General features: G+C 34.9%; 1 protein-coding gene across 1 annotated transcript in view; it reads right to left on the bottom strand.

Annotated features, from left to right (window-relative positions):
- The window catches only part of LOC140171377 (furin-1-like), a 185,485-nt gene that overhangs the window by 89,689 nt on the left and 77,294 nt on the right, over positions 1–18,502 (bottom strand). The window contains 2 exon segments of the mRNA XM_072194621.1: positions 8,699–8,775; positions 10,197–10,331. Coding sequence (XP_072050722.1) covers positions 8,699–8,775; positions 10,197–10,331 — 212 coding nt within the window.

Raw genomic sequence — 18,502 nt, 5'->3', positions numbered from 1 at the left:
CCTTAGACGCCAAATTGGGCTACTCAGCGATCATTTGCCGCTACTCAGAAACAGTGGCGGCGCCATGGGGCCCCCCAGTCAGAACTCTTCCCAGTCAGGAACTCTTGTAAAAATGCAAAATTATGAAAATTTCAGCTTTTTGCACAAAATGTGTTGATTTTGCCCCAAATTCACTTTGCCCCTCAATGCCCCCCGAAAAAATATGTGCCTAAATTTTGACTACTTTTGCAAAGGTCAGACTGGGGCAGTTATTTTATGTTTTTTCTTTCAATTTTTTTATGTATTTTCCTTTCAATTTAGCAGAACTTACAGTCTTCAAAGCTCCAAATTGTAATAACAATGAGGTTTGTGACCATTTATTATTTGTTATTATTCCAATTAAGTACCAGAAATTAATCAGTCAGGTGCTTTTATAGCCAATTGGGTGATTTACGTTCTAAAATCTGGAAAACCGCCAAAATATCCGGTATTGGGTGATTGTTTGAAGTCTTAAAAATTGGGCTACTTGAGAGTCATTCACAGCAGCCTGGTGAGCACCTTGGCACTGAAACGATTTGGCAACACTTTTTTATCAAGTGCAATGGCACAGTCTGGTACATTGTTGGCATGATCATACTTGCAGTGAAGACAATCACCAAAAAAGTTCCTATTATTTGGTTAAATGTAGTGTAAATTTTCAAGAAAAAACTATTCGGGTTAATCATGGCATTTTTGTGCCAGATGTTGAAGTGGCATGCATGATTTTGTTCCAGTTCGATCTGCTTAACTTGATTTTCTATCTTACACATGCACTGACACATTTCCCACTGCTGTTTTGCATTTTCGCATACAAAATCAATGGACCAATTGCTTTAGTCACCTGTTATCACCAGCTATAACTATGCACCAAACTAGTCTCATACCCGATGGCACAGTTCCTCAACTGTGATTCAACAACCATACCTCAAAATTTGATTTCAAGTTGCAGAGTATGAGTTTTTGTACCCAGAACATCCAAAGGTCACTCTATGGACGTACAATGATATTGAGGTTATAGAACTGTGTCATGATAGATGAGCATGTTTGAGTAATGTATTCAAGTACTGAGTTTCACGGCTTCGTTGATATCCGAGTTGTACCGTTTCCCGCTTGTTTTTATCTTTTCACTCTGGTGGCGCAAACTTACACCGCTCGTTTACCCAATACAAACATATTTGGCCTAATTTTGAGCAGAATTATCACTAAAAATCAAGCGAATTGGGATTTACAATGTAATGCATATCTTGTCCTACATAGCCTAAATATTACAACACAGCTTGAAATTTCAAAGCATTGAAAAATTTTTGTATTTACACAGTAAAAGCAATATGTTTTACTTAGAGAATATTTTATCATCCGTCAACATTTGCATTGTCATTTTTACAAACAAACCCTGCAACACCTGACAATTGCATGTGTAACTCAATATCTCACAGAATCAGATATTACACCTAAATTCATCATTTTCTTTGAGCAAATCACACAGTTGACAAATCTTACGATCAAGTTTCATTACCATCTCAAGTGTAGTATTCATGAAATATGGTACATCTCTCCTCTCCTGGGTTTTATGCTTACGTAAAAATATATTGTTTTGACTTTTCTATTAAGATTTCAGTTGAAAAATAAGATTGTAGCACTAATGTTGCACCAAGGGAAAATACCAAAAGAACAACAAAGTCTTGTGAAACTAGTTTTGTTAAGCAGGGAGGGGGTAAAAATGTAGATTTATGTTTTTCCTATGCCCTTTCATGTATGAAAATATAAAAGCTATTTGTGTTGTAAAATAAACTAAACAGAAATCATTAAATATGAAAATTCCAGCATAATGATTCAAACAAATAAAATACCATTTGATTGATATATTGCATTAGTACATGGCAATTAGAAAAAAACCAGGGTTGTAAACTCTGAGAAATATCTCAATTTTAATACAATTTTACATTTAAAGGAATTCAATCTATCCATTTCATCCATGCAGGAATGCCTTCAGCTGCACATACTTGTATAATGATGACTGTCAACTGTGAGGACATCATCTTGTTGCAAATACTGAGTAAATACTTCCTATAACAAGTAAGATAAACACATCACATAAAATAATTACCCCCTTAATTATGAGATCATAACTCAAAATCTATGCACCAAATATTAAAACTGAAATAGCACATTTAAACCCAGCTTTGTTTTGCAAATTTTCATACCACATTTGTCTTAATTGCTCAAATTGTGTTGCCATGGTGCCTGTTTGAATGAAAAAGATGCAGATTTAAAAGGGGCACCTAAAATCCCTTTGAAAGTGTTGCATTTGTTGCTTGAGTGCCTGTTGGTCAAGATCACTGGTCACTGCGGGTCATCCTTGACCACTTAAATAGAGAAATAGATAATGTAATGGTATGACTTGAGTATCTCTTAAGTACAATTTTGATTCTGCATCTTTTTTTTAATTCAAGGAGTCACCATGGCTACAACTTGTGAACTATCCACAGAAGGTATCAATATTTGCACAACTAAAAATGGGTTTCTTTTTTCTATTTCAGTTTTAAAATTGGATGTATACATTTTGAGTTATTGTCTGACAAAAAAAGGGGGTAATAACATTTTGTGATGTGTTTAAATTTAAACAATATGAAATTTTTTCACCAGAAAATGTGCCAAATATAGTCCCTATGGACTAAGAATGTGCTATTCCAGTGTAAGTCCACACCCCTATGGAAGATACAACCTTAATCTCCCACACAAAAGACGTCATCCATTTATGTAGCCCCCATTTGAAATTCACACTTCTTGTGTGGGAGATTAAGGTCATGTCTTCCATAGGGGGTGTATGGATTTCAACTGGAATAGCCCAAATATGGGCAATCACAACTATTTGTATAATCATACACATTGGAGTAATATATCCCTGCACAGGGACCATAAATATTACATGCACATTGACAGTAATAGTATGGATTTACTCAAGAAGAACAGTCAAATCTAATGGGAAAAATACTGTTTGAAGAAAAAAAAACATACGTGATAAATTCTAATTCGGTGGTGGCATTTCATCACATAGTGGTGTGTAAGTTGATGAAGTGTAAATAACTTAAGTGAATTAATATGTCAAAATACTCACACAATGGGCACCTAATAAATTCAATAAATTAATTGTCTTAATAAATTAGAAAATAACGATGATACCATAAAGCGTGATGATAATACAATATTGGCATCCTGGTTGTCATTACTAGGCATGCATTAACGTTAATCAAACCAAAAATCCATAAATAATATAATACTGTTGGGTTTGCTTGTTGCTCTTAACTAGATATGGCAAATTAACTATGCTATGACTACAGGTAGGCTTTTTATGGAATTGACACTTAATTTGAAAATTGAAAATAACATTGGGGAACGTAGCAACACTAGAGAAATGGTATTCTTGTTTTCATCTTTTAGACGCCGTGAGCTATATCAGGCACGGATGATATTGCTTCCGCTCAAAAATAAATTTTTGCTTTTGTGGATACAACGAGCTTAACCTGAAGCATGATATTGATTCCTAAGTCTTAAGAGATGGCAAAAAGGTTGGGGGAATAGTATGCATGTTGTAATGTTTATTTGCAAATCTAGCAATTAAATAACATTTTTTTTTAGAAAACTGAACATTATAGATTTCAAAAATTGTCACATTTATGTAGAGGGTTTAGATGGATGCAGTTCCAATACAACTGTCTGAAACTGCTCCAGAAAGACCAGATTTTACAGCAGGGGTGTGTACTTATATGAAGATATTTCCTCTATCTTTATTTGCTTTTTACATACCAGAATCAAACTGAAATCAACAAATATGAGCTTACTTTTCGGTTCATACAAGTTCACAAAAAGCTTTTACACATTTACAATTCTCATTTGGCAAAACATAAAATCAAACAACATTCACAACACATATATTAACAAATAATGCACTGCACTGGGATGCATATTGACAAGGATGTTCACACCTGACCACGGTGGTGGGTAAAATTTCAAAATGACCCCCGCACCAAATAAAAGTGGGTACTATCCGTACACTTAAAGACACAAAATCTAAATTACTAAATAAAGTTGTTGATAAGTGGAGAATTTTGTTCTACGTATTTTGATACCTCATTCTGCATAATGTAACTTATTTCCCCAACTTGAATGAAAAAAGAGCTTTTTGAAAGCTACAAAATTTACATGGACTATTCCTTCAAATCATGCAGCAAAGCACACAGACAAGCAAGCATTTAATACATACAGAGAAAAAACACCAACCTAAACAGGACAGTTCAGAATTGTTCTACAATTACAACTAAATCACAAGAATACATGTACATGCATATCTCTATTAATCTCTATCAAAATTCCATAGTTTGCATAATCCCCCCTCCTAAATTACTAGGTTAAATTTTTCAAAGCTATTACAAACCTTCACATATTTTGTGACTTGATTTTCATATGCTGACCTGGTTTTGTCAGTTTGAATGTCATCCATAAGCTTCCATATTAAAGATGCTTTCTTTGAATTAACCCCATGAGAACTACCTGCCGATTGGCCAAAAAGAAGTTTCCATTATCAATTGGACCAATCAGCAACATTGTTAAAATAATTTCACTACACACAAAAATTGGGGTGAATTATTTGCAAAGCTCCATTCTGATTGGTGATTAAAGTGAAGATATCATGTAATTGACCAATCAGAGGCAATGTTAGATTGGCAGGTAGTGCTCGGGGGTTAAATACTGACTGTGAAATAGCTTCTACTGGTATCTGTGTTTTGCATATTCTTACTGCCAAATTGTGCAAAGCTTCTGTTTGCAAAATTTAAAGGCCACAAATAGTCTTCCTGATAGGGCTATTCCAGTTGAAGTCCATACACCCTTACGAAGACATGGCCTTTATCGTCCACACAGGGAGTGTGGATTTCAAATGGGGTTACCTGAATGGGTGACTGTGTTTGAAATCTACCCCCCCCCCCTATGTGGGAGATTAAGGTCATGTCTTCCATAGGGGGTGTATGTATCAACTGGAATAGTCCATTTAACAGCCACAAATGGTCTTCCTGATTCCATCTTCATCACTATTATCAGAAAGCTTCGCATCACAAATCCTCTCTGCATCACTAGTGGCCAATATCATATTCATGGCAATCAGTGACCACAGAAATAAAGTGCTTTACAGTATAAGCTCAAGTTAAAACCAAACCGTCAAAATGGCCTCTACATTCAATCCGCTTTTAAACACTTCACTCATACAAGGTAGAATTTCCCTCAGAATTGGAGCAGACACCAAGGTAAATATTATTCACTAAAATAGCAATTTTAAACATCAACTTTGTGGTTACCATTAATATTAAAGCCAGCAGGTAGGAAAATAAAGCATGCATTATGTAGTCATACCACATCATTCCCCAATCAAATATATCGCAGCAAATATTGATGTGTGCTCGTATCAAAATGTTGCATCAAACCTCTATGGAGAGCTTTACCAAACAAAAACATTATGTAGCCTATATTTCTATAGAAAACACGATGCTCCAATTGTCACTGACACAAAACTACTAAACTACAGACTATACAACTAGATATGTAGCTGCATAAATACTTCAATTTGGAAAATAAATTGGGCAATTTCAGTTGAAATCCATACACCCCATATGGAAGACATGACTTTAATCTCCCACACAGGTGTGAATTTCAAATGAGGTTACTTGAATGGGTGACTCCATTTGAAATCTACACCCCCTGTGTGGGAGATTGAGGTTGTATCTTCCATATGGGGTATTTGGATTTCGACTGGAAAAGCCCATCGTAAGAAAATAATGATAGAGGTATAAGATATGATAGCCAAACCTGTTCACGTCATCCTCGTTGTAGCGAGGCTCAGGATCAGGGTCCTGGTCATTCAAATCGTAGCTCGCACCGGGGGCCTTATTATGCGTAAACGTACGAAAGCATGAAAAAGTTGACAGAGTACAGAAAAAGATGATGATTGAGATAGTAAAAAGGTACAATGATTTCGAAGGAAGGAGAAGAAAAATATGGTTAGTGGAAATGGATGTACATAATAATGGTTTCCATGGCAACATGAAATTAACGGGGTGATGTGCACTTCTGCCGGTAGATGATTATTTGTGTGAGTAGTTGAGTAAACCTGGCTTAACTCACTGCAAGAAATGGCATACAGCTTATTACATGGAGAGTAGGATACCTTATCATGGACTTGCGGTTTTCATTAAAGATTTGGCTGCGGGCCACTGAATGCATATTGATGCCGATACGTGTGCTAAGCTGAATAAAATATTCCTGATGTTGTTAGATATCGAAACTGGGAAAAAAAGCGCGTAAGATAAGAGCAAGTTTTGACTTGGGGGATCTTTGTAGCACTCATTTGGATGGTTGCTCACTTGGTAAATGTGTTAGGGCATGTCATATATGAACACACCAGCATATTGCAGAATTGTATTTTCATTTCTGGTATCCTAGTCATGTTTTATATTGAAACTTTTGTTTAGATGAACCTGCCTACATCAGGCTGGTACATGTATGTTATGCTACCACATTAGCGGTCTAGCGTTAAATCCAATAACCGGTAGGATAATTTACTAATGTATATAATGTAGAGTGTCTAGTCTAGTTTAGTGTAGTCTATATAGCTAGCACGGGATAAGCCAAATATTTCTTCTTATGCCGATTCACTTATAATATGTTCAATCAAAATATTTCAGCTGCATCAAAATGGAGCCTTCGCTCATCCAATTCTTCACTCAATTTGAAGAATTTTATAAGTCACACCAAACTGTAATTATCGTCAAAATTTTCATTCAATATCATGTCTAACACCTGCGTCCACTAATATGCCACTGAACATTGTGCATAAAGTAAATAGCCAGACCTGTCCTGATCGGCTTTTTAATTTTAGTTTATTTTAGCCCACTTGTAATTAAGTCTAAATTTAACAGTTGAAGTCTAGTCATTTTATAAAAGCTTTAAAATTTGTGACAGATCAACACTTGCAAAGCATAACCCTTAGGAATAGCTAGCTTTTAAACTGTAAAATTTGCCGATGGGGACAATGTCTTGTCAGGCGTGTTTTTCAGGCTGAAAAACAAACACTTTGGCTGAAAAAACATCCTCAAGTTTGACAAATGCCCTGGTGAACACTTTACATTGATTTGTTTTGGGTTCACTAATGGTAGGCTATTGAATTTCTGTCGGTATGACTGAATGACAGGTAAAAATAGTTTATTTCCGGAAAAAAATATGTAATATTCATCTCAAGAATCAACTATATGGAATTTATGAATGTGTTACCAAATAAGAATAATCATGGGGACTTAAGTTGAGATTGCCCGAGTACTGACTGAGAACTCAGGTAGTGCAGTGGTTAGATGCTGCATCGGTAATCCAGCGACCAGGGTTCAGTCTCCTCTGAGTCCTGATTTTTTCTCTCTTAAAATTTTCATGTCAGTTTTCTCGAGTCCCAAACACGTCAAATAAGACAAAATCAGTTTGTTCCCTTTAAAGATTTCAGTTTGGGACAATTTGGTCATTTTAAGAGTGCCCAATATTTGGCCTAATGACTTCGCAAATATCAGTGTTATCCTTATTAATTTCTAATAGACATGCAAGAATATTATACTTTCAGAAAAATTAAGAAACTTCATTGTAAAAATCAAGCATATGGGATGGATGGAATTTATGAAAATGTTTTTAAATGATTCATTGTTCCCTTTAAGCATTTTCAGCTGGGCCAATTTGGGTAAATTTTGCACCAATATTTGGCACGGTGACTTTCAAAAATCAGTGTCATCCTTATATATCTTCCTATTTTCCTCCGGGCCAATCTCACAACTTGCTAGACCAATTGAGCATCATACAGCCATAGAGGAAACCCTCAAGAACATATTTTCTTGCTTTTGAGACTGACATTCAATCAGATGCTGTCAATAATTTCCCAACAAACTTGTCATTCAAGAGTTATATCCGAAACCATTGCATTCCAGCAGCCAAGTACCAGAGTACCTTTATGCGTAATGCATATATCGACTCTTGGATCATTGCTCCTACAATCTGATCTGTGCAAAATCGGCAGACCTCCTTTAAAAACCTTCATCGCTATGAATCCAAAAACGTACAATATCTAAATTTCCAAGAACTACGTCATAGCTTATTATCCATCACATCTTTCTATAATTAAGCACAACTAGGCAAAACTGTATGATTTGAGGCATTGCGTTTACATTTCATTGCTTAATGTGCCAATCCTTCCTAATTATCACCGAACATATTATAGCTAAGCTCCAATTCTACTGGGAGAATAGTTTTCCTCATGGTTTATGCATCAACTGTTGATAATACACTAGTTTATATGCACGGGATGCAGCGCAATAAAAGTCAATTTAAAGGTATGCCAGATATCGCATTTCACAGAGTGTTTGGCTATCTATTTGAGTCTACTAAATGGGTTAATTGAAAACTACATTTTAAACAAACTTTAGTAAGTTAGGAAAAACAAGTATAAGTAGATGAATTCCCATGGCGTGATGACAAGATGATGAAGACGTGCAAATGAGTGATGAAGTTAAAGTAAATATGTGTTATTTATTAGCATCATGGGAGCAATGCAATATGCTGTGGTTAGATTGGATTGTAGTTAGAAACGGTAGTAAACCTGTTCTCATTGGTGTAATCGTATCTTGGCGTGGGGTCGTCATCGTGGCTGTTGACATCATAGCTGGCTAGTGCAACCTAACAAAGAAAGTAATTATACATCATTAAGGGAGACATTGTAACTACTGGTATTTACCTTGCACAACGTTTTGACCAACAACCATTCATGTGGGTCATTATGTATAGTCTCCTCCGTCACCTGTTTGATCTGCCAATGATGACGTATAAACCCTTTTTGATTAGCTGAACTGTTTCCCAAAAGCACAACTTGAAACTAGGCTTTCAATATGTTAATCAGTTACTTAATATTCATGAGTCGTGACCATCAGTGACCATACTCACATGGAGTGACTATGTACATGTACCATCCGGGTATACCGTAGAGCCGTATTTGTGCTAATTTTAGAATCAAACTCAAAGTTCCCGGATGGACCTTCTCGTGGCATATCTGCTAGCTAATGATAAACAGTATTATACGTTAAAATTGGCAGGTGGTGCATGTGATGAGCAAACGGAACCAAACCTGTGACGGAGAAGACAACATCATGTGCACCTGACTTTGATTTTAACATACGGCAAAACATCTGAAGATGCCATATAGTTCTAAAGGGGTTCATTCACTAAATCTGAAAATGGAGTAAGTGTCAGTTTCTGCTACAAGGGGGCTATTTCATGATGAAATAATGTGGTAGAGTATTGAAACTGCATGGATATAACTGCCACCTTGCATTGAAACTACATGGACATAGCAATCTTCTTTGCCATTTTTCTAGAAATGCACTCAATGTGACTTAACCCCTGTTAGAACTAGCATCCCCAATTTTGTAGCAAAGTTGAATTAATTTCAACTCTCCATAATGACAAGAAATTCACCAGGTCATGAAATTTTCTGTGCGGGTCATTAAAATCTAGCACAAACTTCATCATAGCCAGGATGTGGGGGCTACATTTAGCACTACTTCTATAAGTTCCTCTTTCAGGCTATTTCCATTGCTTTTAAGATTAAAGGGGTATGGTCCAATTTATGTATGTTCTGATTTATATCTTACATTGCAGCCTACAATTAAACACAACGGTTCCAAATTTTGTGCTGTATTGCTACAGCAGTTTTATGACATGCAAAACGGGTATAACAATGCCACATAGGCGAGTAAATACACCAAAATTGTAATTTTGATGAAGAAAAATGGGGATGAGGATGTTGACTGGGTATCATGGGTCACGCTCCTTTAAAGAGTCACTTTCCCTTTGGTTTTCACTAAGCATTATGAGATTAATCAGCTATTCCATGTGAAACCTATAAAACCCATATGGAAGACATAACATTAATCTTCCACACAGGGAAAACACAGAGAGTATGAATTTCAAATGGGATTACCTGAATGGGTAATTCCATTAGAAATCTTCACCCCCACCCGATATGGGAGATTAAGGTCAAGTCTTCCATAGGGGTGTATGGATTTCAACTGGAATAGCCCATTTCTACAAAATGTACTTACATAGTTATCTTGTAAGTCAGGATGATTCTTTTCAATCCCATCATCTAGAATAGATACCGTCACACCTTTACCGGTGTACCCTTTCCTCCATGCTGGTAGCACATTCATATCTAAGTCTGGACCTGTCTGACGCTCCTGCAAGCAAACAAACAAACAAATAAAACAAAACATTAATAAATGTTCAGAATTAGATTTTGTATCTTTTTATATCTAAAACGGTGAATTATTAAGGTAGGGAATCAAGATGGTCTAGATCTGAGCCTGTCTGATGCTCTTGCAAGCAAGCAAACAAACAAACAAACAAACAAAAACAAAACATTAAACTTCATTAAGTAGCGGTTTTATCTTTGAATATCTATAAGAGCGTGAATGTGATTAAGGTAGCGAATTGAATTGTTCAAACAACCATGCTCATCGTATCTATTAGGTTGCACTTAAGTTTGATATGCATCAGTTAAAGTGATGGATTCACTGCTATTTTGGTCACTTTCAAGAAAATTAATATGAGAAAGCCTCATTAGTATCCCTCACACTCGCACGCATTGGGTGTTTTACTACAATTGCACCTGTTTACTTACACCAGAATAGCTTCATGTATCTTTAATGATACCATTACTGTAATTGATTGATAGTGTTTATCAATCATTTGAATTATTCACTGAAAACACAAGTTATGGGGAGAAAGCCAACTGATATGTAAAGAAAGATGGACAGGATGAGCAACAGAAACAAAAGAGAATGAGGGAGTGGAACCAAAGGGAAAATATCTTAATAGAAGATCCTCTTAAATAAGAAAGGCAGCATTTTGAGGCTCTCATATTTAGGACTTTAGGTATGGAATACAAAATTGAAGAAAATGATTGAGACAAGGTGGGTTTTTTTCAGAGCATTCTCGAAAAATAACTGGAAAAAGTATTATTTTTCATATTTATAAGAATTTGTGATTATTTATGTTTGGGTTTCTTTATCATCCACTATTATGGGGGGGTAGTTTTCAGATCCTATATGCACACCCCAACCCATAATCAAAATCAAGAAGGGAGAACTCACAGATATTATCATTTATCACAGATTGTTCTGCTGTTAGACAGAGTCTTAGGTTAAAGTCATGGTTAATTCAAAACAAAAATGTGTCTGCTCCATGATACTCAATGTTTATTATGATAATTTTACATGTATACATCATGATTGCTCAGGTATTCGACATCGGCATATCAAAATAATGTACCATCACCTTTGTGCTGATAAAATAACATAATACTCTGATAACATAACTTTGTATTGTTTATTTTTCTGTAGTTGAAAAAGTCAAATCACGCTGACAATACAATAATATTATACTGTCTGTAACATGTAAAATATATATGTGAGTTTTCCTGTTAGCATCATGGGTGCATTACTACTCTGTCTAGCCTAGATATGCCTATTAAGGTTCAACTGGTAGCCTCCTTTCGCTATGTACAGGGTGTCACAAAATTAGTACGTACTACCCCTCCATGTTCATCATTCAATATGATTAGGATGACTGTAACCATGGTAATAGTATCTTTCTTCAACTTTGCATTAAGTTACGATTGCAAAATTTAGACTCTGAACTCTGAATAGGATTCTATCCCATTACAAGAATAAAATAAGTTATCTTATCTTAGTCTTTGAAAAGTGTTACTATTTTGAGACGTCCTGTATTTAAATAAGGACACAAGACCTGCAACAATAATGACAAACTTTCTGCATGTCATCAATTTTGCGGCACATTACAAATTGTAAAATTATTTAGCAAGACTAGTTGTTGTGCTGTTTGGGTGCACTGCTGCAATTATTTATTTGTTGTTGAACAGTTTTAGCAGAAAAATGTTAGGGTAAATGTTAATAAAAATTCCCTTTAAAAGGGAAAGCCAGCCTCAATGTAGAAGAGGTCTTGTAATTAGTTTTGGTCAATGTGAAAGGCATTTTTAGGATCACGCTTACATCCATGTTACATGACAGTCCACCAAATCATAAACGATGAGAACATGTACATGTACATTGAAAGAGCAGAAAACATTAACTCCTAATCACCTGTCAACTCTTTAATTCATTACTCCAAATTGTTCTGTTTTTTTTTTCTTCTTTTCTGCTTTTTACCCGTGCTTATTATTAACATTAAGAAATGTGACATTTTAGACCTTCCTTGCATGTATAATATCTAATTTTATTGTTGTTGTTTGTTTTTTAAACATCAAAGCCTTGGTATTTTGTGCAATCTATCCCTGGGGAGCCTATCACAATAATAAAGCATTTGCTGAAATCACTAAAACCTGCGCATTTGATGTTACTCTATAAGACTATCTGTCTCTACACTATTGACAACTTTGCTATTTGCAAATGAATTGAAGTAAATTGACATAGACATAGATCACCATCAATAGCAATGGACATCGGCACATCTAGAACCGGTAACAGGAAACCGGGAGTGAGACTGGAGGCGGTTAGTTCTGCCATTATAAACCGATGCTAATAGCCATCTTGTGTACTGTGCCTGTTTTCTAGCGACCTGATACAATCTTCTTAGAGATACTGAGAATAGGCTATTGCAGTTAAAATCCACACCCCCTATGAAAGGCATAACCTTAATCTCCCATACAGGGAGTGTAAATTTCAAATGGGGTTACCGGAATGGGTGACTCCAATCTACACTCCCTGTGTGGGAGAATAAGGTCATGTCTTCCATAGAGGGTATATGGATTTCAATTGGAATAGCTCAATATTGGAGATATTCTAAGGAATCATTGGTATTGTTACTTATTACAGAAGTAATGTCAGGGCAAATTGTTACAGGTGGAAAATTATTATGGGTTGGTGCAGATAAGCAGTTAACCTCCTTTTTGAAGCTGGCCTGTAGTTAGGTAGCTGGAAGGTATTGGGGAAGGCATTCCAGATGCAGGCGGTTAATGGTACAAATGATCATTGACGGCTAACAATATTTGATCTTGGGATCTCGATTGCTAAGCCATGAGATCGTACAGATTGTCCGTGATGGGGATCTAGAGTCTGGATGTTAGGCCTACCATTAGCTGGTATACACTCTTTAGAAAAAATGATTCTATGTAGAACCTAAAATAGTTCTTGAGCTGTCTTGTATGTGGAACCTTAAATGGTTCTACAAAGAAGAGAAAGAACCATTTTAGATCTGACAAGGGTTCTGGAAAGGCCAGAAAGAACCATTTTTGGTTCTTTAAATTTTCAAGAACCCTGTAGGTTCTACATACAGGACAGCCAAGAACCCTTTTTACTAAATGTTTTTGACATTTTTGTCCAACTATTACTATTTTTACAGACAAAGCAGACTAATTTATGGGCGTGCGTTTCCCACAGCATCTCCCCTGGTTACGGGCTTGAAGTCGCCTTAAAGAAATTGTGAAGAATTATTACAATGTCGGGTAGGACCTTAATAATGTGTCACCTATAGCACCATCATCATCACTGAAATAATGACTCACATATTCTACTGTTACCAACAGACGTAATTGCTTCAGGTATGAAATATTATATTGCCTCTTACCAATGCTCCTCTGTAATAAATTTATTTTCCCACTTATTTTTTCATGAAAATATCGATGTAATGTTGCGAGTACCATGTCTTCAGCTATTGAAATGCTGTAAAAGTGGCAATTTCCGTACGTGTAATTTTTTGCACTTCGCAAGTTTTTATCAACTTTGCTCTTTTTTAAATTCTATCTTTTGATTTCTCTTACATGTGTAATTTTTCAGGGCCATAGCATAGCGATTGTTTTTTTTAATGGAACACTCTACTAAGAATGCTTCATTTTGAAAATGTATCCAAGCCCCCAGCTAAAATTACCTTTAAACAACATGGGCTATTTCAAAGTGTGCCAACTGATGCCAAATATTTGTTCACATGCCTATTTTATGAAATTTTGGGATAAATCACCTTTATTAAAGTACCCTTGTATTTTTAAGTTCTTTCAGTCCACCACATTTAATTAGCAGTGTGTGGTTTAAATTTCATTTGGAGGAAACGGGTTGAAATTGTCAATTGAGCGAGCAAAAAATTTGAAAACAAAGAAATATAAAAAGGAGGGGTGGAGCTTCATTTGAGAAGATCAGAGGTAATTGTTCATGAATTTGCGCGGTTGACCCCCCTCCTTCCATAAAGACCACACTTGAATTTGCAGGGTTGACCCCCTCCTTCCATAAAGACCACACTGTTTATCACTGACAATATGTGAAATGAAACAATTAAGATGCTGACCCTTTAATATTTGCAGATTTGTGCTTTAAAAATTAATTTTATCTGGTGAAAATCAACATTCACATCACTACCACAATCCCAGCCACAATTCTAATAGAAAACTTAGTGTAACTGTGTTATTGCGACAAACGCTGGCAAACTATTGAAGTGGAGCAAATGTCACTTTCAAATTACAGCATTCAATGCTGCTAAAATTGACATTGACACACAATTTTCTTTGGTTACAACACATATCACATCATTGGCAAACAAACATTCTATAAATAGACACTGGGACGCAATGTCTTCTTCAGATATTATTACACGTGTTACACATCATGATTGCAAAATATAAATACTTCCTATATTAAACACTTCCCATATGCTATGCATGTATGGCATGGTAAGGCAATGGTTTAATAACTATGTGAAGGGTGGTTGAATCAGGGGGAAGGGGCTTGCTTTTTGTGGCAGGTTCAAAGAGGATGCTTTTTGGCAGGTAAAAAGAGGCCTAGCAATTTGTGGCACAAATTTTTTGGTCATCTTTTCCGTATTACGCCGTAATTTATGCAAAGAAAAAAAGCAGGAAAATGTTCAAATATGCATTTGAATCACATGATTGGACAATTTAAGGAGAGTGTGATAGCAGGGGCCATATTGTTAATTTTGCTGAGTATGTCTTAATATTAATTCAATAATCGCATTTATGTTTCTATATGTTCTTGAGTTAAGGCATAACAAAATGAAAGTTTTGGGTATCAATTTGATGATCCAGCTTTGGAATCTCATTTTTAGATCCTATACCATTCCTCTTGTGTGTCAACTTTATTTGTCTCCATATTTGAGTGCAAGCACAGCTAAGCTCTCCTCTGATCTGCCTCACGATTTAAAATATGGTTCCCTCAAAATCCAGGATGTGTAAATGAATAGAAGGAGGGGGCAAAGATTTATTGGTACATCAAAAAGGGGGCCAAACATTTTGGCACAAAAATCCTGTTTACTCTCCAACTAGGATAAAGTCCTCAATGATCACCCCCCCCCCCTCCACCACACAATGACCAGGCAATACTATACAAAATAAATATCATTACACCCCATGAAACGTAATTCAAAATGCAGTCAAGTTTCAGCATGATATAGGTTATTTAAAGGGCAAAGTTATTAATGAATAATAAGCTGGAAAATAGATTCTGTTGGACGTAAGACTAATTTTCCTTGATTGCTTTATAAATATATGTATACAGAATACCGCATGCTTTATACAAACACACATTGCAAAACAACGTCATATGAAGCAACCCGATATGTGTAATTACACAATATTGATAGCTTGTAATATGGTGAACAAATATGAGGGATTTGGATGAGCAAATGAGAAGTACAACTCTAGAATATACAGATTTGGCTTTGCCACATATGTTTGTGTTAAAATGCATCTGTTGAAACTTTCAAAGGCTGCTTCCTAGCTATAATCAGATGCTGTCAGCTGTCCTTGGCATGCCTGGAATTAGGCCTAAAAAATTGTTTGATTGGCGATTTGGCATAACCTGACTGACCCTAAAAATAGGCCTGACCCTAGACTTTTTTATTATTTTCTTTTGCAAAAAAAATAAGCAAAATTAGAAAAAAATAAATAAAAGTACAAGCATTTTTTGCCAATATTTTGCTAAAAATCAATGCATAAATGTTCATGGTACTTTTATTTTGCATACTTTTGCCCTGAAACATGGTCAAAGCATTTCTAATATGTTCTAATATATTATATGGTGAATCCGCCCCCTAATTTGCATAATTAATGCACTAATTTGCATAAATGCTAATTATTTAGAACATACTTTTTAGCAAAATATTGGCAAAAAATACATTAATGAGCCTTTAGTCCTTTTAGCTCATTAACTATATTATTATTGATAAAAACAATAAGATACAAAGAAAATATAATTTGATGTATTATGAAAACTGTATGTCCGATTTGCTACAACCAAGAGGCATATTGATCAGTGTACTTTACCCTACTCAATTGGTTTAAAACATGCTCAAAGCATTTCCTAATTTCTAGAAAATGCCTCCAATACCAACAAAGAGATTGCTGATCTTATTTCTCTAATTGATTTGGAAAGCACTGATGGGCATTTGGGGCAGCTATTACCTTTTTTGCAGGTACATCTTTGCTGCATTTGAATGACAAGATATATAATAATGAAAGAGTTTTCCAGATGAGGAAATTATTGTCAAATGAGTAAAAGCTATATCACATGGGATGCAAGGCTCAAAATGTCATATTACAAATCATATTGCACAAACAGTGCAACCCACACTTCTTATTTCTATTTCTATTTTTTTAAACCTAACATAGTAATTAGTATTAAAAAAAAAAAAAAAAAAAAAACATGAGATGAACAGCTTGAGCAGCAAAAGTTTAAGACAAAAGTTAAGGAAAATATGCTAGGCTTGTTTTCATTCATTGCTTTTCCACTTTTCCTTTCATTTTTACCATATTTAGAGCCGTAGATATGCATGGGCCTATTTTCCTTGAAATTGCAAAAATATTTAAATTTTACCTTTTTTGCCAGTTAGAACTAAGTAAAGGATTACAATTTAGCTAGTTTTACTTGGCAAAACAAAATAATATTGTATTAATTCCAAAAAATAAGTGCTGTATTTTTCTAGTATCATGAGAAGATTTACAACCTATATGAAATTATACCATTGATTCTGTTCTGAAGCTTAAAATTGCTTTTTTTGATAAATTAATATCTTGTGGCTATTAAGGGATCTAAAATGAGCGTTTATTGCGTTTCGACAGTATTTTTTGTGGGACATGAAAGCACCTCGGACCTATCGAATTGCATTCTGAATCTGAAGCATGTCTTTCTGATATCAAATAATTTTCATTTTTGAAAATCACAATATAATACAAATTTTATGACAAATTATAAAAATTTGATATTTTTCAAATTTTGATATATAACAGTCCTCGAAGTAAATTATATAAATCTAATGATATATTCTTAAAAGTGTATGTAGCAGGGACGAAAAGCCGACGGTCAATTGAAAATTTTGACCTTTCATATTGAAGATATGGATTTTTTTAAAAAAAAGACCTAATTTTTTTTGGTGTTTTGGGAAAAAAAATCCATATCTTCAATACGTAAGTTCAAAATTTTCAATTGATCGTCGGGTTTTCATCCCACCTACATACACTTTAAGTATAAATCATCAGATTTATAAAGTTTACTTCAAGTACTGTTAAATATCAAAAATATCAATTTTAATGATTTGCCATAAAATGTGTATTAAATTGTAATTTCAAAAAATCAAAATTATTTGATATCAGAATGACATTCTTCGTATTCAGAATGCAATTCGATATGTCTGATGTGCTCTGATGTCCCAAAATAAATACTGTCCAAACGTTCATACCCCAGCCCTTAAAGAGATATGCCTATTTTCAAAATGAACATAGCTGCTAGCCAAGATTATGAATAAATCAATTGCTATTTTTTAGCTATTATATTATTGTTTTGTAGCTGTAAAGAAGATACCAATTTTTAATGAACATGGCCGCGAGTCAAGATTATACATTATAAAACAATAAACTTATGTAATCCCAGCAAGTGCAAAACACCTGCATCTGATTTTTTGCCTTGACAACTAAATATATGAATCCATCACAAAGATCATGATGGATTACCTTTTAGTGGTATTACATAGCATCACTGCAATTTTTTTCCCGATCTTTTTTCCCTAAGTTTGTTATGGAAATATTTCCTTTTAGTGGTATTACATAGCATCACTGCAATTGTTTTCCCGATCTTTTTTCCCAAAGTTTGTTATGGAAATATTTCCTTTTAGTGGTATTACATAGCATCACTGCAAATATTTTCCCGATCTTTTTTCGCTAAGTTTGTTATGGAAATATTTTCTGCATCACATACTCGTTTTACTTAAAACGGGGAGAAGTCAGCACCATTACATTATTTTTCAGTTTAAAAAGACATTTATATTAATACCGTAAAACCTTGTCTACAAGCATATATTGTGTTTTTGATGAAAGCTAAATTAAAACAAGACG

The sequence above is a fragment of the Amphiura filiformis genome, chromosome 15 (assembly GCF_039555335.1).
Source record: "Amphiura filiformis chromosome 15, Afil_fr2py, whole genome shotgun sequence".
Lineage (NCBI taxonomy): Eukaryota > Metazoa > Echinodermata > Ophiuroidea > Amphilepidida > Amphiuridae > Amphiura > Amphiura filiformis.
This window is presented reverse-complemented; position numbering and strand designations above follow the sequence as displayed.